This window comes from Psammomys obesus, unplaced genomic scaffold (genome assembly GCF_907164565.1).
Source record: "Psammomys obesus unplaced genomic scaffold, mPsaObe1.curated_primary_1811, whole genome shotgun sequence".
In the NCBI taxonomy this organism is placed as follows: domain Eukaryota; kingdom Metazoa; phylum Chordata; class Mammalia; order Rodentia; family Muridae; genus Psammomys; species Psammomys obesus.
In genome coordinates this window covers 11285161-11306042 of record NW_026596131.1, presented here as the reverse complement: position 1 = coordinate 11306042, position 20882 = coordinate 11285161, and the positions used below count along the sequence as shown (strand labels likewise).

The 20882-nt window shown below is 51.8% G+C and overlaps 3 protein-coding genes across 4 annotated transcripts in view; 2 read left to right on the top strand and 1 right to left on the bottom strand.

Annotated features, from left to right (window-relative positions):
- The first annotated feature begins 1260 nt into the window (after window positions 1-1260).
- LOC129665550 (histone H3.3A) lies at window positions 1261-3493 on the top strand. Its single transcript, XM_055592284.1, has 4 exons — window positions 1261-1396; window positions 1765-1902; window positions 2002-2155; window positions 2251-3493. Exons 2-4 carry the CDS (start codon window positions 1775-1777, stop codon window positions 2377-2379), a joined length of 411 nt encoding a protein of 136 aa, XP_055448259.1. The 5' UTR covers window positions 1261-1396; window positions 1765-1774; the 3' UTR covers window positions 2380-3493.
- Window positions 3494-10030: 6537 nt separating this feature from the next.
- On the top strand, window positions 10031-14136 carry Galk1 (galactokinase 1). The gene is made up of 8 exons (XM_055592145.1): window positions 10031-10219; window positions 11431-11620; window positions 11958-12077; window positions 12259-12394; window positions 12514-12695; window positions 13459-13609; window positions 13701-13863; window positions 13944-14136. The coding sequence occupies exons 1-8, from the start codon at window positions 10055-10057 to the stop codon at window positions 14013-14015; spliced, it is 1179 nt and encodes a 392-aa protein (XP_055448120.1). The 5' UTR covers window positions 10031-10054; the 3' UTR covers window positions 14016-14136.
- Window positions 14137-14244: 108 nt separating this feature from the next.
- The window catches only part of Itgb4 (integrin subunit beta 4), a 34519-nt gene continuing 27881 nt past the window's right edge, over window positions 14245-20882 (bottom strand). Inside the window, exons 31-40 of one of the 2 annotated variants that reach the window (XM_055592144.1) lie at window positions 19197-19379; window positions 18983-19114; window positions 17725-17919; window positions 17041-17277; window positions 16197-16346; window positions 15430-15618; window positions 15191-15346; window positions 14943-15107; window positions 14762-14857; window positions 14245-14664 (exon numbers count right to left, since the gene is read on the bottom strand). In XM_055592144.1, coding sequence (XP_055448119.1) covers window positions 14525-14664; window positions 14762-14857; window positions 14943-15107; window positions 15191-15346; window positions 15430-15618; window positions 16197-16346; window positions 17041-17277; window positions 17725-17919; window positions 18983-19114; window positions 19197-19379 — 1643 coding nt within the window. In that variant the 3' untranslated portion in view covers window positions 14245-14524. The remainder of the gene's footprint in view (window positions 14665-14761; window positions 14858-14942; window positions 15108-15190; window positions 15347-15429; window positions 15619-16196; window positions 16347-17040; window positions 17278-17724; window positions 17920-18982; window positions 19115-19196; window positions 19380-20882) is intronic. The other variant, XM_055592143.1, reaches the window with a different exon arrangement.

The following is a 20882-nucleotide window of genomic DNA, read 5'->3' as shown; positions in this document are numbered from 1 at the left end:
TTGCTGTCTTGGGACTCCTGTGTAGATCAGGCCGCCTTTGTCTCCAGGGTTGCTGGGATTAGAGAAGTATGTGTACCACCAAGCTTGACAACTTCTTATTTAAGGCTAAGTACACTGAAATAAAATATTTTGTGATGGCCTAAATTAACCATGCAAAAAAACAAAAACCAGGGCTTTTGTTGTTTTGTTTTGAGCCAAGATCTCACTGCGTAGCCCTGGCTAGTCTGGTCCTGGCCTTAAAACTCACATAGACTGCTTGCCAGAGTGCTGAGATTAAAGGAATGACACACCATAGCCAGTTTCTTTGCTGCTGGTTTTGTTTTTTGAGACAGTGCTGCAGATATCCTCGACTGGGCTTGGATTACTGAATTATGTAGCTGTGGATGACCTTCATTTTTGGATCACGCTTTCATCTCTTAATGTTACATGTGAACATCCTGAGCTGGGTTTATGGAGGAAGAAACAAAACAAAGCAGGATTCACAGAGGTAAGATTTCACGAGGTTGGCCTGCTTGGCTCGGGACCCTCTATGTGGATGAGCCTCCAATTCACAGGATAAATGCTGAGACTAAAGGTGTGCATCACCACCTAACTCTGAAATCATTTTTTGAATGTTGATCTTTTTCTATATTTTACCTTTCCCCACCAAACAACTGCTTTATACTTTAAAGTATGATGCAACAAAACACCACAAAATGTAACAAGATTAACTGGATTACAGGTCTCACGGTATACTAAACGATCAAAAATCAAAATACAACAAAAAGTTAATTATTCAAGCAACACATTTTAATCTACATCGAAATAACAATTATATTATTAATTACTATATATTTTGGGAAAATCTCTTTGAAGTGGTCTCTTGATGCAACAGTCTTAGGCTCCTGCCGGCTAGACTTTCTTAAATTCTAGGAGACTGGTGCAATTCATTTGCATTGACTTTCTATTGTGGAGCTTTGGAACCAAGAGAAGGATCCAAACATAGCTCCATTTTATCCAATCAGAAGAGCTGCTTAGTGCTAAACTCTGATTCGTCTATTCCCCTTTGCAGCCATCCAATCACGAAGCAAGTTTAACAGCCAATCAGTGGCCTAAACGCCCGCCAATCAGGAAACGGGCCCAGAGTACGGCCTTTGTGTCGGGAGATGTCAGCGCGTCGGCGAAAGCTCCCGCCAATCGAAAAAGTCGTTGGTGTATGCAAATAAGGGTTCTATGACGCACTGACGCAGCGTGAAGCGTCTCTATAAATATGGAGGCGTCGGGGGGCTTGGAGCGCAGAGCGGTTTGGTCGTTCGTTGGAGGAGCATCTTCTCGTTGTGCTCGGCGATTGCGGCTCTTGTTTGAGCGCTAGCAGCGGCGCGGCGGTCCCAGCACGGGCCTCAGACTTCGGCTTTGGGTGAGTGCTCGCGGCCCTGCCGGCGGCCGGAGGCTCTGGTGGCCGCGCTCGTTGGCAGCCGACGGCCGGGTCGTGAGGCAGCCGGGGGGGTTGGCCCTGGCCGTGGCGCTCGGCGTCCCGCCACCTCCGTCCCGCCTGCCTCCCCCGGGGGTGACTCACAGGTCCTGACTCGGGGTTCCCGGCCGCCCGTGGAGCGGGAAGTGGCTCCTCCCCGCGCTCCCCCTCCCGGGGGAGGCCGCCGCTCGGCGCAGCCTGAGTCATTAGGGGAGGGGGAGGAGGCGGCGGCGGCCGCCATCTGCCGCCGGGAGGAGGGGCGCCGGGCAGCCCGAGCCCGCTGACCCGGGGCTCGAACGTCGTCCCTCTCGCAGGTGAGAGAGAATGGCCCGAACCAAGCAGACCGCTAGGAAGTCCACGGGTGGCAAAGCCCCCCGCAAACAGCTGGCCACCAAGGCGGCCAGGAAAAGCGCGCCCTCTACCGGAGGGGTGAAGAAGCCTCACCGCTACAGGTAGGCGCCGGGAACAATGACCCGGTCGGGGCGAGCAGGAGCGGGCGCCGTCGCTCCTCGCCGAGCGCGTTGACGCTCTCCCTTCTCTGATGGCTGCAGGCCCGGCACCGTGGCTCTCAGAGAGATTCGTCGTTACCAGAAATCGACCGAGCTGCTCATCCGGAAGCTGCCTTTCCAGAGGTTGGTGAGGGAGATCGCCCAGGATTTCAAGACCGACCTGAGGTTTCAAAGTGCAGCCATTGGTGCGCTTCAGGTAAAGGGACAAAAGGCTTGGAGGCATTGGGGGCGGCGGCGGCGGCTTGACTTCTCCGTTAAGGGAGTTAATGCTGTGGCTCTTGTCCTCAACAGGAGGCCAGTGAAGCATACCTGGTGGGGTTGTTTGAAGATACCAATCTGTGTGCCATCCACGCCAAGAGAGTCACCATTATGCCCAAAGACATCCAGTTGGCTCGCCGGATACGGGGGGAGAGAGCTTAAGTCAAGGCGGTTTTTATGGCATTTTGTAGTAAATTCTGTAAAATACTTTGGTTTAATTTGTGACTTTTTTTGTAAGAAATTGTTTATAATATGTTGCATTTGTACTTAAGTCATTCCATCTTTCGCTCAGGATGAATGCTAAGAGTGACTGTTCACAGACCTCAGTGATGTGAGCATTGTGGCTCAGGAGTGACACGTTGCTATGTCAGAAGGGACGGGTGATACTCCTTGCTTCTCATGCATGTTTCTGTATGTTAATGACTTGTTGGGTAGCTATTAAGGTACTAGAATTGATAAATGTGTACAGGGTCCTTTTGCAATAAAACTGGTTATGACTTGATCCAAGTGTTTAACCATACATCACTGTGATAGAATGTGGGCTTTTTCAAAGGTTGATGATACAAGTTTTAACCACAGTGTAACAGTTTCTTTAAAAAAAAAAAAAAGTAAACCTGGCAGCTATAGAATACACTATGTGCATTTATAATAGCTATTTTATATATTGTAGTGTTCAACATTTTTAAATTAAATGTTTTACATTCACAAGTGGTGGGGAGTCTTGTCATTTAGGTGTGTGTAATTTAGTCCAGTTGGTATTTCCTGACTAGGCTGCATTTGTGTTTAATAGTAGAAAAAAATGCTCTGCGTATTAAACCTTGCATATAAGTCCTCATTCTACCACATGTTCACGAACCCCTGACCCTCTAGCTGGTAAGACACACTAACGGGGATTTTGTTTATAAAGGGCTCTAGAGTAAAATAACAAGTTATTCACACCAGCATCATCTTACTGATACAGTTAGTGCAGCTTTTCATTGTGGTGTTTGGTCTTATACCTAGATTGAGTTCGGTTTTGTTTCTTTTTAATCTTTAAGGGGGAAAAAAAACAGTGTATGAGGTTTGTTTTTCCTTGTGGAGTTTAAACATGGGTTAATACAGCTTCAGCTTATTGGACCTCTGCCAATGAAAATGGGTTAGGTTACACCTGGTTAACTGTCCTGGCAAAATCCCTTTTGTAGAGATGGCCTTCAAGTGGTTTTTAAAAGTATCCTATTGAAGTTTTTAGGTCAATTATGTATGTTGACTAAATTTACAAATAAACGTGTTTATTCAACTAAGTGTCAAACCTAAATTGAATATACAAAGCTTTTAATACATCTATTACCTAGATTCTTAATTTCAGCTTTTTGGAAATCAGTCTTAATTACAGAAAGCATGTAAATAGTCTTATTAATAAAACCTTGAGGGCTAGAAATGGGCTTATGATTGATCGTTTGCCTTGACACGGAAGTGGGTCTGATGACAAAATCCATGATGCTATTGTCTTTATGGTGTGGGCTTAATTACAAAACCTGCTTATAGATAGCCATGGTGTTACAATCTGAAAGTCCATAGGAAAATTTAAATTTTAGGGTTTGGTGTTTTGAGGGTCTATGGATCTTTGTAGCAGTTTTTAATAAAACTGGGAGATGTGGATTTTTTTCTGAGACTTTCTCTGCAGCCCTGGCTGTCCTGTGGCGACCAGGCTGGCTTACGTCAGAGATGGACAGCAATGGCGCAACCACCACCTGACGTAGGGTTCTTGTTTTTCCTTCTTACGTTTATATAGTTACACATTTTCCTCCCACTTGTTCTTGCTGAGCCCATTTGCAACAACTAGTGTCCTTCCTACTTTCATGTTTATTTGATTACATCTGGTAGGTAAGCCACTTCCTAAGAATGCTAGCAAGACACGGACCCGAGGCCAGGCATCAGTGCATTCTAGTGATGCTAGAACTACAGAAATTGTTGCCTTACTGAAGTGGGGTTTTTATTTTTTTATTTTCTTATTTTTTTTGCATGTGCCCCAGACTGTCCTGGAATAGAATTCTGCCCTGCCACAGCTAAGACTTAGTTTGGATAAGAGAGTCAGAGGTAGGTAGCTTAATGGACATGGTATGAGAAGGGGCAGCAGTGTGGTCAGGTATGAGGAAAACAGTTCGGACATAGTTTCTGAATGAATCAAAATTTTTGATTTGATTGGTTTGACTCTGGTTTGGGAAAGAAGCCTGAGGCTTGCTGAGTTTGCTTCCTGTGAGAACCAAGTTTCTGGCTTGTGTGATGTTGGCTATTGGAAACCTGGAATCTACTAAACTGCAACTTAGGGCCTGAGCACATGTCATTTTTGCTTCTAGTCAGCTGCCTATACAGGATATCCTTGGACTGAGATCTAACGAAAGGGAAAGTTGAAAAGTTTCACAGTGTTCAGGGACGCTTTGTGTGTCTGCACTGGCGTTTGAACCCCTGGCCTTGTGTGCATGTTACATAAGCACTACCGCTAAGTTACAGCTGTAAGAGGCCTGCCTTCTTATTCAGGCAGGGAGCAACTAAGAGATGCGCAGGTTACAGTGCAATCTGCCCAGGACGTAGCAATTTATTCTTGTGCCTCTTTACCGTCACCTGCCTGTATTTGGCACATCGTAGTGTGAAATTGAGCCTTCATTGTAGGGAGAGATGTCTAAAAATTAGCTGGCCTCTTTTAAGATTTATGTATTATGTATACAATGTTGTGTCTGCACGTACACCTGCATGCCAGAAGAGGGCACTAGATCTCACTATGGATGGTTGTGAGCCACTATGTGGTTGCTGGGAATTGAACTCAGGACCTCTGGAAGAACAGCTAGTGCTCTTAACCTCTGAGCCACCTCTGCAGCACAGCCTCAAAAGATTCTTGACTCAATGGTCTATACAGATGTTTGGTCCTTTAAATCTTACTAGAAATGTCAGTGTCCAGTGTTCACCACCAATGGGAGGTGAAAAGGCTCGAATGAGGAGGACTGGCTTGGTCTGGCTTCTGGCTTGCCACTTTTGAGTGCAGATGTTGCCTTCCAAAGATGCACAAACAGGCCCTCCAGCCCTGACTTGCTCAGGTCTCCCAGTCTCCTGGTCCTCGCCTATGTCGGCATGTCTGAGGAATGTGGAGGATGCAGTCTCCCTGAGTGCTGCTGGAGTGACTGCTGGAGGGTCAGAAGATGGTGCTGTCCTGGTCCAGCTGACCGGCCCACAGACTCCAGAGACTCCAGTACCAGCACTGGTTAGTGCTGTTTTCATTCCTTTGTACTGTGCTGTCTCCTCTACGGCATTAGAAACCAGATTTCCCATATTGCCTAGCAGTACGTCTGGGCACCACTTGGCTTTTTTTTTTTTTTTTTTTAATTCTATTTTACTGGGTTCTTATACCTCTACCTCCCTTCCAATCCTTATTTCATGCCTCTGACACTAGGTAGAGGAAGAAGGCTAAAGGGAAAAGGAGCATAGACTTCTGTAGGCTACTTTATGCTGATTAGGGGTTTTGGGTTCCTTATCATCGTCAGAATATCCAGCAGCGGTGGGAGCAGCAGCTGCCACAGGCCCTCCTGGTGCTCTCCCATTTATACCCTCTTCACAGTCCCCAGAATTAAACTATCTGCAGCTGGCAATGATCACACCCCTTCTAGTGCACAAGGCAAATCACAATCACCTGCTGTTAAGCAGTCCCATATTCCCACACCCAGCATTAAAACAAAAACATTCATATAACATAACTGGGTTTTTAAAGAAACCAAAACTCTCACTACAAGTACTACCCCTTGCAAAGAGCCACAACTCCATGTCATGTGCCCAGCTTGTTCCATTCTCACCCAAGCACCATGCCAGCAGTAGTCAGTCTTAACAGCCCAGACAAACCTCAGAGTGGCACTTCTACCATCCGTCCTGAGGAGAACCATTGCTCATTTCTCTTCTGCACAGAGAAAGAAGGCTGCAGATTCCCACTACTGGAGAAGGAAGGGGAGATGGCTTCAGTGAGGCTTAGCTTGGAAGGGCTGCGTCACAGATAACTGGAAAAAGCGACAACGAAGGGGCATAGATCTAGCCAGGGTCAGGTCTCACTAGTGAGGAACCTGCCTGACTCTCAGAACATTGCTTACTAACCTCTCTTCCAAATGCAGAGTCCTGTGGGCACTGGGCGGCTTGTTCTCCACTGAGGGAACACTAGGCTCTGCATCTTGGCGATTTTGTAGTCAGAGCGAAGGCTGCTGCAGCCTGCAGTGTTTATGGGGACAGGGTGGCAGGATTGGCTTGGGCTCCTGGCTCAAGTTCAAAACCCTCTTTTCATGATGTCTTTCTACATTTGTAGAATTTCTGTCCAATAGGCTTGCAAGGATTTAATAAAATAGCCTGTGCAAACTTGGGCACAGTAAGTGCAGGGGACAACTGTGAAAATATTTGATCAGAGAAGCCCGGTGCACTGAACAATTACAACACAAACCAGCTCTACCCTGTAGGTGCTGTCTAGCTGGCTCTCAGCCCTTCAGTCTGTGCCAACTTGAATTCCATATATCGCCAGTGATATAGAAACTGTTTTATACATATCACAGAATGGCAAAGAGAACTTATCAGGAAATGAGAACAAGATTCTCCCAGAATGGGTGAGATGGGGGTTCTCAAACATTTTCTGGAACAACCATTTGGGAGAAAAGAACCCAAGTCCTATGTGGGGAGACCAGGCTGTTCTTGTAAGGAGGAAGCCAGAGCTAGTCTAAGCATATAGCTCTTTCTGATTTAAAAAGGAAACGGAGAGAGAGGAAAGTTAAAAAAAAAAAAAAAAGAGAGACAAACCTGAGGGGCTGGAGAGATGGTTCCATTTCCAGCCATCAGGTGGCTCACTGATCCATAACTCCAGCTCTTCAGGAGACCCAACACCTCTGCTCTGGGTTCTGTGGGCCAGTGCACTCACACGCACACCTAAACATGATCTTAAAATAATAATCTTTTAAAAAGAATGGCCCAAAAGATGAGTGCTTAGCTTTGGCTTGGAAAGCAGACTCTATGAAAGACACTTTCATAGAGAAAGTGTCTTTGGAGCACCGTCCTTAGTAGGAGCCCAGGTCCCATCCTGGACTGGACCAATAATCCTGGGCAACCTCTAGGTTGACATGACTACCAGCTAACGTGGCCAGTGTAGGTGGCATTCCCACCCTGCACTGTATGCTGTGGTGATGGATGGCAGTCCTGTGTGATCTCAGCCCCAGCTGTGCTGATGTGAGTTTCTTGGCCACCGAGCTGAGGCAGACCTTAGGGATACAGTATTCAAATTACGCAACTGCCTTTCTCCAGTACTGTGACATCTGGCAAGGAAATGAAAGGAAGAGTCAAAGGTCAAAGCCAACTTCCTTCTGAACAGACTTCCTGTAACAAGACAGCATTTTAAAAAGGGAGCGGGGATCCTCTACACAGACTTGGTTAGCCTTGAAATTCACTATGTAGCTCAGGCTGGCCTCAAACTCTACCTGCTATTACTGGGATTAAAGGTGTGCCAAAGTCGTGGGGTTTTTTGTTTGTTTGTTTGTTTTGTTTTGTTTGGGCTTTTTTTTTTTTTTGGTTGGTTTGGTTTGGGGTTTTTGTTTGTTTTTTTGAGATAGGGTTTCTCTGTGTAGCCCTGGCTGCCCTGAAACTAGCTCTGTAGACCAGGCTGGCCTAGAACTCAGAGAGCTGCGTGCCTCTGCCTTGAATGCTGGGATTAAAGGCATGTGCCCCCATGCCATGCTTCAGGCTGTATATTTTCAAAACCAATTCCCAGTGACATACTTCCTCTGGCAAGACTCCACCTCCTAACTTCCTAACCTCCCCCAATAGTGTCATCAAACGGGGAACAGAACAGGTATTCAGATATGTATATATATGAATGTAATTTTTCACTCAAACCTCCTCAGAACATACACCTGTAATTAAAGCACTTGGGAAGACCAGACAGAAAGATTAAGAAGTTCAAAGCCATCTGGGCACGGTGGCACACGCCTATAAACCCAACACTTGGGAGGCAGAGGCAGGCCAGCCTGGTCTACAGAGTAGAGTTAGTTACAGAACAGCCAGGCTACACAGAGAAATCCTGTTTCTAAAAACCAAAACCAACCAACCACCCCCCCCAAACAAAATATAAACAGGCATGTTGTTTAATCCCAGCCTTAAGCAGGTGAATGTCTGAGTTCTCTGTGACTTAAGGACAAGACATAGATCTTGTGTTCAATTGGCCTTAAACTTGTAAATGTTCACTTGCCTCTGCCTCCTGAGTGCTGGAATTCAAAAGTATCCACCACCACACCTGACCGCATTTATTTATTTATTTATTTACCTAGTCACTCATTTATTTATTTATTTATTTATTTATTTATTTATTTATTTATTATTTTGCTTGAGATAGGGTCTCACTATTGTAGCCCTGTTAAGTTAAAAAATTCAAGTCCAGCCTCAGTTATAAAATTGTGATTCTGTTTAAAAAATAAAAGAGCCCTACTCTTCAGTTGGCATAGCATTTACCTCCATCAGAGGAGGTCAGACTTGAGGTTTTCTCTCCCAACCAGATGGTGGGAGCCTGAGGCATTTTATCTTTCTGGACAGTTGCACAAGGAGAGTCCAATATTGCTGGGTGAATTAATGGAAGTCTGATAATGAGAGCAAACATTTTAATCTGCACTCCCAAGAACCAGGTGCAGTGCTGGGCACTTTAGACATAAAGGAACCAGAGAGAAAAATCACTGCCCTGTTGCAGAAATGAGCAGCTGACTTTCAGAGAGGTTGAGTCTTTGACCCAAGGCCAACTGGATGGAAACCTGGACTTGCAGATTTGAAGCTGAGGTAGGGAGAGCATGTGAGCAGAGAAGAGGCTGCTGCATTCAACGCTGATACCAACACTGCCTTGTAGGCAGACATGGCTTCTGACTTTATTTCATTTCAGCCAGCTCCAAAAGCCACTCACTATTTCTTTTGTTGTGCTTTGGGTTATGAAAAAAAAAAAAAACAAACAAACAAACAAAAAAACCCACAACCTATATTGAAGTATTCTCAAAAAGCAGGCTGTAACAGTGGTGGTGCACACTTTTAATCCTAGCGTTCAGGAAGGCGGAGGCAAGTGGATCACTGTGAGTTCCAAGACAGCCTGGTCTACAAAGTGAGTCTAAGACAGCCAAGGCTACACAGAGAAACCCTGACACAAACAAAACCCAAATCAACCAACCAACCAACCAAATACATAAATAATAAAAAAGCAGGCTGTCAAGAGAAATTAGCCAATTTTTTTTTGTTGTTGTTGTTATTGTTGTTTTGATTGTTTTTGATACAGGTTTTTACTAGTATAAGTCAGCCTGAAATTTACTATGTAGTTGAGGATGAGCTTGAACTCCAGATAGTTGGCCCTCCAAAGGGATCTGCCTTTGGACTGTGTGTCACATCACCCTGTTAGAGACGCATGGTCAGGACCTAAGGACTTCACATAACTGTTAGCTCTGAAGACCTTGAAGGCTAAAACCCTTTTGTGTCCTGTGGCCAGCTCCATTGTCCTGGCTGTGTGTGGGATGACGGTGATGGGGAGCGCATTAAAAGGCTCCAGGTTCAGGGATGGATGGACAGTTCAGATCTCCGTTCGTGTTAGCTGCTACTAAAGTGGGAGCCCCAAAGTCCGAGGATACAGAGTTTTCACCCCCCGCTGCCGGCGCGAGCTGGTGCGGGAGACCGAGCTTCAAATCCGCTCTGCAGGTGGGATGGGCGGGGCCATCGCGGCGGGGGCGGGGCCCTGCGGCGGCTAGGAATGTGAGTCTTCGCCACGTGGCTCCGCCCCCAGCATCCCGCGGGGCGGTGCGCCCCGCTGCAGACGAGCGTCATGGCTGCATGGAGACCGCCCCAGGTTGAGGAGCTGCTGGCCGAGGCCCGCAGGGCCTTCCTGGAGGAGTTCGGAGCCGAGCCGGAGCTGGCAGTGTCGGCGCCCGGCCGCGTCAACCTCATCGGGGAGCACACGGACTACAACCAGGGCCTGGTGCTGCCCATGGTGAGGGGCCGCTTTGGGAGCCTTGTGTGTGCTGGCCCGGCCCGCGATAGGGAAGGGCTGGCGGAGGGAGCGCGAGAGGGCGCGTACCCTCCGGGTGGAAGGCGGAGTGAGGTGGTTCAGATCACGGGAGAGACCCTGGGACGTGCAGTTCTCCACGTGCGAAGACAGGAAGCCGAAACTGGGAGCGGGAGAGTGCGCTTGTCTTCTCACTCAAGCCCGCCCTAAGGGGGCTGTTAATCATCGCCCTCAATTTGGAAGTATGAATCTCCTGAAAGTCTGAGGACCAAAGTAGCAGTATAAGAGATTATTAGGAGCCGGGCGCGGAGTCGAACGCCTGTGATCCCAGTACTCGGGGAGGCAGAGGCAGGCGGATCTGTGTGAGTTTGAGCCCAGCCTGTTTTTACAAAGTGCCTCGAGGACAGCCAAGGCTACACAGAGAAACCTAGTGAGATTTTAATTTTAAAACAAGGAAAAAAGGAAGTTACTTAGTTCCCTGACTTTGGTTGGGCCCACAGCACAGACCTAGCCCTGTGCACTGCCTGTGTCTAAAATGTAGCTCCTTAAAGAGGGATTAGAGCACTTCAGAGACTGTCTCCAGATGGAAGCATGGAGCCCCTCAGGGTTTGTTTTTGCCTCAGATAACTATCTGTCCCCTTTGAACTGCAGCTTGGAGTTGGCTCGGGCAGAGTCCAGGTTTGTGCACTTATTGAAGCTGGCCCCACCCCTAAAAGACCCAGGAGGCTGTGCTCTAAGCCCCCAAGGCTAGCCCTAAACTGAAGATCTTTTTTCACATCGTTTCCTTCAAGCCAAGCCCAGTCCCTTCATGTCTTGGGGTTTGAATCCTACCTGCTCTAATCACTCTGGGGAGACCCAGGCAAGTTCTGGAGCCTCAAAGTACATAAGTTTCCTATCTGCAATGGGATATTCCACCCACCTGCAAGTGTGGTCCACCTCAGTGTGTGCTCAGGCTTTATAGGCTGGGCGTGATGGCCCAGCATTCTGGAGGTCGAGGCAGGTGGGTCTGTTAGTTAGAGGCCAAGCCTGGGCCACATAGAGAGTTCCAGGCCAGCCCGGACTACACAGTGAGACCCTGTCTCCAAAAACTTAGAGCAATCAAACACAAACCAAAAATTAATTTTGTGGCTATAATGTGGCCCTCGATGGACTTACCCTGTCGGCTGGTGTGAGCTACACACACCCTCTCCTTCCAGGCTCTGGAGCTTGTGACCGTGCTGGTTGGCAGCCCCCGCACCGATGGGCTTGTTTCTCTTCTCACCACCTCCAAGGATGCAGACGAACCCCAGCGGCTACAATTCCCCCTGCCCACAGCTCAGCGCTCCTTAGAGCCTGGGATCCCACACTGGGCCAATTATGTCAAAGGAGTGATTCAGCACTACCCAGGTATGGGGCCAGGACTGCTGCCTCCCCACTGCAAAGTCCCTTCATCCAGGGTGGAACATCCCATCTTACCGATAAGGAAACTGAGGCCCTGGAGGTTCTGGAACCTGCCCTAGGTTTCCTTTATGTGGTTAGAGGAGCCAGAATTCAATATTCAGCTTGCTGGTCTCTGGAACCCTAAATCAGGAAGACAAATAGGAAGGTTACCCCAGCAAATTCAGGGGTAGCAGGATGAACGGTGGGTGGACTCCTTGAGCTCAGCTGCTTAGGGAGAAACATGTCCTTCCTGTGTCCACACTCCCCGCATCCCGTCTCACCAGCACCGTTCTTTCCCCTGCAGCTGCCCCCCTCTCTGGCTTCAGTGCAGTGGTGGTCAGCTCAGTGCCCCTGGGGGGTGGGCTTTCCAGCTCAGCTTCTTTGGAAGTGGCCACGTACACCTTCCTTCAGCAGCTCTGCCCAGGTATCATTTCGGCTCCACTTTCCTCCTCAGAGGACTCTGGTCAGAGCCTCTTCCCTTGCTGGGCTTAGGGAGGGTAGGTGGGGTGTCCCTTGGATTGTCATCGGAGCCCTGCTGCTCCAGTGTGGCCACCCCCTATGCCCTCTCCTGGACCCCAGCTTCCCCACCTCACCCTGTGCCGCAGACTCGGGGGCAATAGCTGCCCGGGCCCAGGTGTGTCAGCGGGCAGAGCACAGCTTCGCGGGGGTGCCCTGTGGCATCATGGACCAGCTCATCGCACTGCTGGGGCAGAAAGGCCACGCGCTACTCATTGACTGCAGGTCAGGGCTTCCTCGAATCCCCCACCTCGTAATCAAGAGCTCCCGAGTGAGCGGAATGTGCCAACTGGTCTGGGAAGCAGACCGTTACATCTCCCCCACCCCAACTTCATTCACCCCAGGTCCCTGGAAACAAGCCTGGTGCCACTGTCAGACCCCAAGCTGGCTGTGCTCATCACCAACTCCAATGTCCGCCATTCCCTGGGCTCCAGCGAGTACCCGATTCGGCGGCGCCAGTGTGAAGAAGTGGCCCAGGCTTTGGGCAAGGAGAGCCTTCGAGAGGTTCGGTGGGAGGAGCTTGAGGGTGAGAGACAGCTTGTCATTTTCTGTCCTAGAAACGGTCAGGCTCCCTGCTGGGGTGTCCATATGGCCTGCTGTCCATTCTCTCATCCCCCAAGCCCATTCATTACACTCTGCTCATCCCCCTACCCCCAAATACTACAAACCTAGGGTTCCAACTTCATCAGGGCTACTTGGAAAAAAAAGAATCAGCACTGATTGACACAGACCCCAGACAAGTGCTCTGCCGATGAGCTACATCCCTGCCCTGATTGCTTGCCCTTTCAGGTTGGGTGTGGTGCTGCTCGCCTTGATCGCTGCATTTGGGAGGCAGAGGCAGACTTTCTGCTTTCTGAGTTGGAGAGCAGCCTGGTCTACAGAGTCAGTTCCAGGACAGCCAGGGCTATGTAGAGAAAGAGTACCCTTTCTTGACCTCAAGGCCTGCTCTTTGACCCAGTCATGTTAAAAGCCCCAGATGTTACAGCTGTGCATGGAGCCAGTATGCTGGCTCCCTGTGGGGAATCCTGCATGTCCTTTCCCACAGCGGTCTTCTGTGGACGTTAAGTGATGGAGAGATACAGTTGTGCCATTTTATAGTGAGAAAGACAGCTCTGAGATGGGGGTGGGGGTCCTGCTTCAGAACGAGGCCAGGGATGATCAGCCCATCCTGCCTGACCCCACCTTTACTGAGGAGAGCTCAGGAAGCAGCTGCCCTGATTGGATTCTCTCCCACACCCTGAGGTAAGAGGTGCTATGAGGTGGGGCGGCTGAACACTTTTCCTCCTCAGCCGGCCGGGAGCTGATGAGCAAGGAGGGCTTCCGGAGGGCCCGGCATGTTGTAGGTGAGATCCGGCGAACCGCCCAGGCAGCAGCCGCTCTGAGCCGTGGAGACTACAAGGCCTTTGGACGTCTCATGGTGGAAAGTCACTACTCACTCAGGTGAGGCCTGCTGGATGCCCTGTGCTTCTTGGGCACAGGCGAGTCCCAGCTCTGTCTGTATCCCTCCCTCTTGCTCCTGTATCCTCTGCAGGGATGACTATGAGGTGAGCTGCCCTGAGCTGGACCAATTGGTTGAGGCTGCGCTCTCTGTGCCCGGGGTTTATGGCAGTCGCATGACAGGTGGTGGCTTTGGCGGCTGCACAGTAACATTGCTGGAGGCCTCTGCCGCCCCCCTCGCCATGCATCACATCCAGGTGGGTGATCGCCAGAGCCCGGGAGGGCAGGAGAGGTGGGTACCCAGGTCACCCATTTCTCAGTCCCCCTTCTCCCCTAGGAGCAGTACAGTGGCACAGCCACCTTCTACCTCTCTCAAGCTGCCGATGGAGCCCGGGTGCTGAGCTTGTGAGGCGTCCCTGGACCCGATGGACGCACGGACATAGGACAGAGGCTGTGTGCTGTGGCTCTGCCTCAGGCATCCTCGCTCTGTTATCTGGGTGCTTAATAAACATGTGCCTGTTGCCGTGGTAGCCACCTGCCTCTAGAGGTGGGTACATGCTCTGGGGTCAGGACTGTGGGAGTCATTTCTTCTACCTCAGGCTGACATCTCTCTGGCCCTCAAGAATGGACAGGGCAGCTAAGCATAGCAAAATCTTTTATTAATTGCAGAACAAAGGCTGGGTCCTTGTGCTGGCTCCAGTTCTTTGGTTGCAAGTGGGTTTGGAGCCAGGGCAGGATGTAGTCAGAAAGGCCTTGTGGTACCTCGACCCACTTCATGCTTCCTCGACGGCACCTACCCCTGCTGCCTGACTAGAGGTGCCGGCTCCGTGGGCAGCATTCAGCATGCAGGTGGGTGGAACAGCAGAGGAAGAAGGTGCTAGGAGAGAAGGCAAGGGAGAGCCCCCGGTTCCTGGGGTCTCAGGTTTGGAAGAACTGTTGGTCCACGTGGGTGCTGAGAGATCCGCTAGCAGTCAGTGTCCGGCTCACAAATTCTTGGGTCACATGCCGGGTGAGGGAGCCCCCTGCTTCCAGGCGCTGGGTCCCCACAGTCAGTCCGTCTGCAAGGGAAGCAATCAGACAGGCCCGAGGGAAGGTCCCTGCCCTTGTCTGCACTGGTTCTGTGTTCACAGGGGTCCGCTGCCCTTGGTGACTCACCCATGAAGAAGGGCTCAGTAGTGGTGCTGCTGCTGTACTCGCTTTGCAGCGTGTTCTGGAAAAGGCCAGAGTGGCTGCCCAGCTGTGGGAAGGGACCTAGAACAGGCGGCTCCATCAGTCAGATGGTGCTATGCAAAGGCAAGGCCCAGAGAAGGACTAGGGTGAGGCTGGGACCCCCTACCTCCATCCTGGGACTCGATGGTGATGACGCCCTCGCGCTCAGGCCCGAAGCCCTCCGTTGTCCGCGCCTGCACCTTGAACTTGTAAGGAATGTTCTCACCGAGGCCAGGTACTGTCAACCTGCTCTCAAGGCTGTCTCCGTCCACCCGGAATGTTGTAGCTGGTCCTGCACAGGGAAAGACGCCTTCAGCTCCCATGGCGCCTTTTCCACCCCCTCTGCAACCACCTTACTTCAAGGACAGGTGGTACCTCCTCCTTGGGCCATCTCACAGGTCACCAAGTAGCCAAGGATATCTCCGTTGGGCCTCCGTGGCCGCTCCCAGCTCAGCTGCAGCGAGTCTGGGCTTAGGGCGGTGAACACCAGTGGGCCCGGGGCACTCGGGGTGCTCAAAGTGAAGGCGGAGCCTGGAGGCAGCAGAGGGAGGGTGTCAGCGGGTGAGTAGGAGGTGGGTGGGGAGCTGGAGGGCAGCAGTGGGCAGACAGCTCACCTGGCAGGGGACAGAGAGGGCTCTGCGGGTGCACCTGGGACTCAATGGTGATGACACCCTCTCGCTCCCGGCCCCAGCCCTCCTGGCTCTGGGCCCGCACTCGGAACACATAGGAGTGGTTGGGCAGGAGATCTTCCACCACCACTGAGGTTTGGCCAGGATTAGGGATGTTGAGCCGATACAGCTCACCTAGAAGGTGGAAGGAGAGTAGGAAGCAGGCCGCTTTTACTCCCGCCCCTTGCCTGATCCCTTCCTTCCCATAGGCTTCCATCAATGCCTGGCCGCTTAGCCCAGCCTGCTTGGGTCTTGGATACTGTGTACTGTGGTGGGTTGTTGACTAAAATTCGGAGAGGGCAAGGGGGTGTCATGCCTCAGTGGTAGAGCCTTTACTTTTAAGTCTGGGTTTGAACCCCTACGCTAAAGAAGAAACAGACAAGCATCTGAGGTAAGGAACCTGCCGCCTCACTGTTCCGGCCAAACCCTGTACTCTGCTGACCTCTGTCATGCTCTGTTGAGTGTGTCTGTCCAGGGGTATTCTGTTCCTCAGCTCTCACAAATACCAGCTAAGTTAGCAGAGGCCTTGGGCCTATGTAGCCTCGTTAAGCAAACCCTAGGCAATGGGTAGTAAGGGCCCAGGGAGAAGGGTGAAGCCTCAGAAGACAGTGGCAGTGAAGGATGAGGAGAAACCCTGTGAGATCGGCTGGCTGGGGCGTTCATGCTCAGCAGGCTAGGGTGGGGCGTTACAGCCGGTAATCACTGCGCCTCACCGCCGTTTAGCAGTTGGTACTCCACGCTGTAGCCCAGTAGCACTCTGTCACACTGTGGCTCCTGCCAGCTCACTTTCAGGGATGTCGGCCCCAGGGCGGAGAACACCAGCCGGGTGGGTGTGTCGGGCACACCCGAAGCCCCACGAGAGTCTAGACGTTGAAGGCCACAGTCAGTTCCAGATAGGGTTTGGGGTCTGGGATGAGTCTCGTGTGGCCTCACAGGACCCCGTCCACGATGCTCAGACACATCCCATGAGTCCCCTTGAGCCTGCTCAGCTCCCCAGCCCACTCCCTCTGCAGCTGGCCCTGCCCCTTGTCCAGCTCTTGCTTTCTGTCCCAGGAAGGAGGGCGGGTGTTGTTAGGCTTCAGCACCGATGAGGGCAGGGCAGTGGTTAGCTCCTGTGGGTGGACGGGTACCCAATGCAACGAAGCTAGGGCAGTGTGCATGGGCACAGGCTGTGATGGTGGCTGAGGGCAAATGGAGCATGACGGCCATGAGTGTGGTGAGCATCCCTGGACTACCTGTACAACCCCAGGAGGGCGCTGCTGACTGCCCGGCCAGGATTATAGAGTCTGGCGAACCCCTGGATGCCGGGATACCCTTCATCTGAGCCCGGCTCCAGGACCCTAGGGTCCAGGACAGCGGAAGCCTGCTCCTCCTATTTTCCCAGATAGGAGGGAGGCCTAGGGCAGGACAAAACAGAAGTGAGAAGGGCAGGTGTCTGTGTGTGTGTCTGTGTGTGTGTGTGTGTGTGTGTGTAAGGTTTGCAGTGTGGGTAGTGGGCTGGCAGCTGTCCAGGAGCTGGAGTGTAGGAAGGTCAGTGGGTGAGGCAGGGTTGCTCACCTTGGGAGGAGAGGGAAGTGAGGGTCGAGTAGTCCCTGGGAAGCGTGCCTGAGTGAGAGTGTTCTGTGCGGGTCAGAGAGTGGTAGTCCCGCGTGAGGGTGGAGGACGAGCTCAGCACTCGGTGGGAGAGGTGTGGGCTCAGATGCGTGCCGTAGGCAGCGTTGGCCGCAGTCATTCTGTGGAGGGAGTTGGCGCTGCCTGGATAGGCAGAGTCCATTCGGCCATTCACCAGGTGCTCTGTGTGGGGAGAGAGGTCAGTCAGCGAGGCCTACAACAGATGACAGGCCATATGGGGCTGGCTGTGGCCCTCGGGGTGCACAGAGCAGCCTTAAGAATTACAGCCTGTTTCTCAAACTGCCAGGACCTTGGCTTCCCACAGGCAAACGGGAGACCATACAAGTCTTCCAGGCCTGTCTCCTTGCGCCTTGCCGTCCTCCGCCCGAGCACACTTAGCCCAGCCAGGAGCTTACTCCCCTGCAGTGACTCTGGCCCAAGGTTTGCCTTCAGTTCCTGGAGGTTGCTGCCCTTATCCCCCCCTAGGGAGGGCCCAAGTGCCTCCCGGTGGCGCCCTTTGGTTATCTGCGCGCAGTTATGCAGACCCTGGGCGGGCAGGGCACGCTAGTGGGCAGCTTGACTGAAACTGGGTCCCCCCGAGCTGGCGGGCACGGCCGGGGAGGCGGTCACCTCCCGGGGGCCGGGGCGTAGCCCCGCGGATCCAGCCGCCGCCCTCCCCGTCCGCGCCCCCAGCAAAGCCGCCGTCGTCGTCGGAGCGCCCGCTGCTGGCGGACAGGCGCGGGATGAGCTCCGGGGGCAGCCGCCACGTGACGCGCCGCAGGTCCAGCTCCTCCCCGAGCAGGGGCTCGAACTTCCAGCCGCAGCCTTGGGAACAACGAAGGGCCGCGTTGGCACCGCCGGGACGAGGGGCGGCCCCGGGGAGGGTCAGGAGGAGGAGGCCTGCGGCACTTAGGCGGAGTCCAGGGGTGTGAGTGACCCTTAGGGTGATAAGAAAAACCCTAAACCTGCCCCAGTCTTTCCAGAGATAAACTGTGGTTTTGACCTCTGCTCAGGCACAAGGAAGGTCAGCAGCGGGGGATCTTGAGAAAGCCCTGTGCTGCTGACCGGTGTGAGGTTCCCCCGGCTACTTAACAGCTCCGGGCCTGTTTCCCAGGAAAAGCTGTAGACGCTCTAGGGGGCTAGCAGTATTTAAGCAGGGGTTCCTGATTCTTAGAACAGCAGTTTAGATTCTAGCACCCGGGAGATAGCTTCCTACTTGAGGGCAGCCAGGTCTACAGGTAGCAACTTCAAGGTCAGCCAAGTTGTTACTCCAGTAAGATCCCATCTCAAGTCTCAAATCCTTCCCAGAACCAGGGGTTTAAAAGCCGTTTAGCATGCCGAGCCCCACCCCCTAGTGACAGTGTGCCCACCCTGGCGTTAGACTCAAAAAGGGACCCCTTCCTGGAGGCACTGTGTGATTTTTAATCTCGTTTCACGGATTAGAAAGCCAGTTCGTTCTGAGATGGACAAGCGATTCACCTAAGGTTCTATCTACAGCAGATGCGGAGCAAGCCCTGCTGTAGGGGTCCCAGCTAGGGGCTCTTTTAGTACCACACTGTGGGAATCCGAGGAGAGACGCAGAGCAGAGCCAGCCGGTATGTCTCTACCTTGTCCGCTCCTCCTCCCTTCCCGTCAGGGCTGCTTAAGGCTCTGGGAGGTGGCCTGAGCGTCCTTAGCCAGCACGGCGGGCGCCTTGCGCGTGGCTTGTATATACACGCACCAGCCTGGGACTATCTATCCCTGAAGCACATGTCCACGTATTCTCACACAGGCACACAGATGTTGACGTGTAGCCCACAGCAGTTCTATCCCTTCAAAACCGTGGGCTCTGGATATTTCTGTTCTTGGTCTCCAAGGACCCCACCTTCCTTTGCTGGATCCCACTCACCGGTGTCATCAGAAACGCTGGGCCTCTGGCTGCTGGCTGGGGATCGCAGAACATCGTCGCTATACATGAGGAAGCTTTCGTAGTCCTCCCCACCCTGGGCGTCCACAATGGGGATGTCGGGGATGATGGGGACTGCAGGGCAGAAAGGAAGTGAGCCAGGGCCCTAGCCAGAGCCTCTTGTCCCCCAGCTCCACCCTTGCCCGGCGTCACTCACTGGACATGGGCCGCTTGGGCTGTGTGGCCAGGTTGATGATAGCCTCTCTCTCGGGTCCCCAGCCCGCTCCGTTTCGTGCCTTCACTGTATATCGGTACGGCTGGGATTCTCGCAGATTTTCAATGAGCAGCATCCGGTTCTTAGGATTGTCCACAAGGACCTTCTTCATGGGTCCAATGGGTCCTGGGGGCAAGGACAGTACTTCAGAGGGCTCACCTAGGGTCAGCCTGTTCTAGCTTCATCACTGCCCCTGATGGTGCCAGGGGACATGCAGCTGCCGCCTGCTGAGTCCCTGTGGGACCGGTGTGAGGAAGAAGCATCAGCAGCTTTATCAGGAGGACTCCTTGCTGAGCGGCAGAGTCAGCACTCAATGTGAGCCTCTCCTGATTGGCAAATGTATGCGCACTCAAGGTGGCAACGCACGAGGTCTGCCTGTAGGCCAGATGCTCTCAGGACCACACCTTCCACCCTGTGCTCATGGCCGAGAGACCAGCTCCCAATGCCATGCCAAGGAGTCAAGGCCAGCACTGTCACATCTGTCACAGCAGAAGCCAGCAACCTTCAGTGATGCTTTGGGAGAGCAGAAGGCCAGAGTCCCAGATGTTCTCAATGAGCTGAATTCCAGGCACAGACCAGTGGGGCAGGATGGTGCCTGCTGGATTGGAGGATTCCAGAAACCAGAGAAAGCACAAAAAAGGTAATGCCCCCCCAGTTTCCCAAGATGTTTTGGAAGGTGACAGTTGCAAGGTCTTACATGCACCCTGGGAGGACTGCTTAAGAGGTGACAAGTACAGGGACTAGTGAGGTGTCTCAGGCTGGTAACACAAGCCTGATGGTGTTGCAGGATATTTGATCCCACTGTGAACCCCAAAACTGTGAACTGCAAAGGCCTGCTTCTTTGGTGTGGTTGAGCCCTATCACATACCTTTAATCCAAGAGTTCTCTGTACTCAGAATTTAATAAAGTTGACCCTAGGTCAAGAGGTGGAGCAAGAAACCAGCTGACAGGGATTAAAGAATAGGAAGGACTTGTGAGTTGAGGGGTATTTAAGACAGCGTGGTGACAAAGAAAGAGCTTTTAGGTCAAGCTCTGGCTTTAGCTTAGGCTTCCGCTCCTCAGCTCCCTGGTTTTTTGGACTTTGAGCTAGCAAACCTTTGATCTTTTGTTCTTGAGCTGTCAGTTGATCTAGTGAGCCTTTTGGCTTTTTTCCCATCCAGACCTGAGCTGAGAAGGAAGGTCAGCTGGGTGCTTTCTCCGCCTGTCTTAGCTAGCAGGTTTTTACCCCAGCATCTGGCTCCTGAGTCTTTATTGATAAAATACAATGGTTGGCATTTTCGTTTTTCTAAAAGAACAGGATGCCATCAGTTTGATTCCTGGAATCCACATGGTGGAAAGAGAGAACTGACTCCTGAAATGTGTCCTCTGATGTCCACATGTATGTGTGGCATGCAAGTGCTTGGATTCTTGCACACACACGTGTGTGTGTGTGTGTGTGTGTGTGTGTGTGTGTGTGTATGTGTGTGTTGAGACAGGGTTTCTCTTTATAGCCCTGGCTGTCCTCAAACTCACTCTGTAACCCAGGCTGGCCTGAACTCTGATTCCTGAGTGCTGGATCAAAGACTGCACTACCACAGCCTGGCAATAATATATATATATATATATATATATATATATATATATATATAT

Coding starts and splice junctions, on each gene's coding strand:
- Galk1 (XM_055592145.1), top strand. CDS start 10,055: ATGGCTGCATGGAGACCGCCCCAGGTTGAGGAGCTGCTGGCCGAGGCC. Junction 13,610..13,700: donor GAAAGTCACTACTCACTCAG/GTGAGGCCTGCT, acceptor TATCCTCTGCAG/GGATGACTATGAGGTGAGCT. Junction 13,864..13,943: donor TCGCCATGCATCACATCCAG/GTGGGTGATCGC, acceptor CTTCTCCCCTAG/GAGCAGTACAGTGGCACAGC.
- LOC129665550 (XM_055592284.1), top strand. CDS start 1,775: ATGGCCCGAACCAAGCAGACCGCTAGGAAGTCCACGGGTGGCAAAGCC. Junction 1,903..2,001: donor AAGAAGCCTCACCGCTACAG/GTAGGCGCCGGG, acceptor TGATGGCTGCAG/GCCCGGCACCGTGGCTCTCA. Junction 2,156..2,250: donor CAGCCATTGGTGCGCTTCAG/GTAAAGGGACAA, acceptor TGTCCTCAACAG/GAGGCCAGTGAAGCATACCT.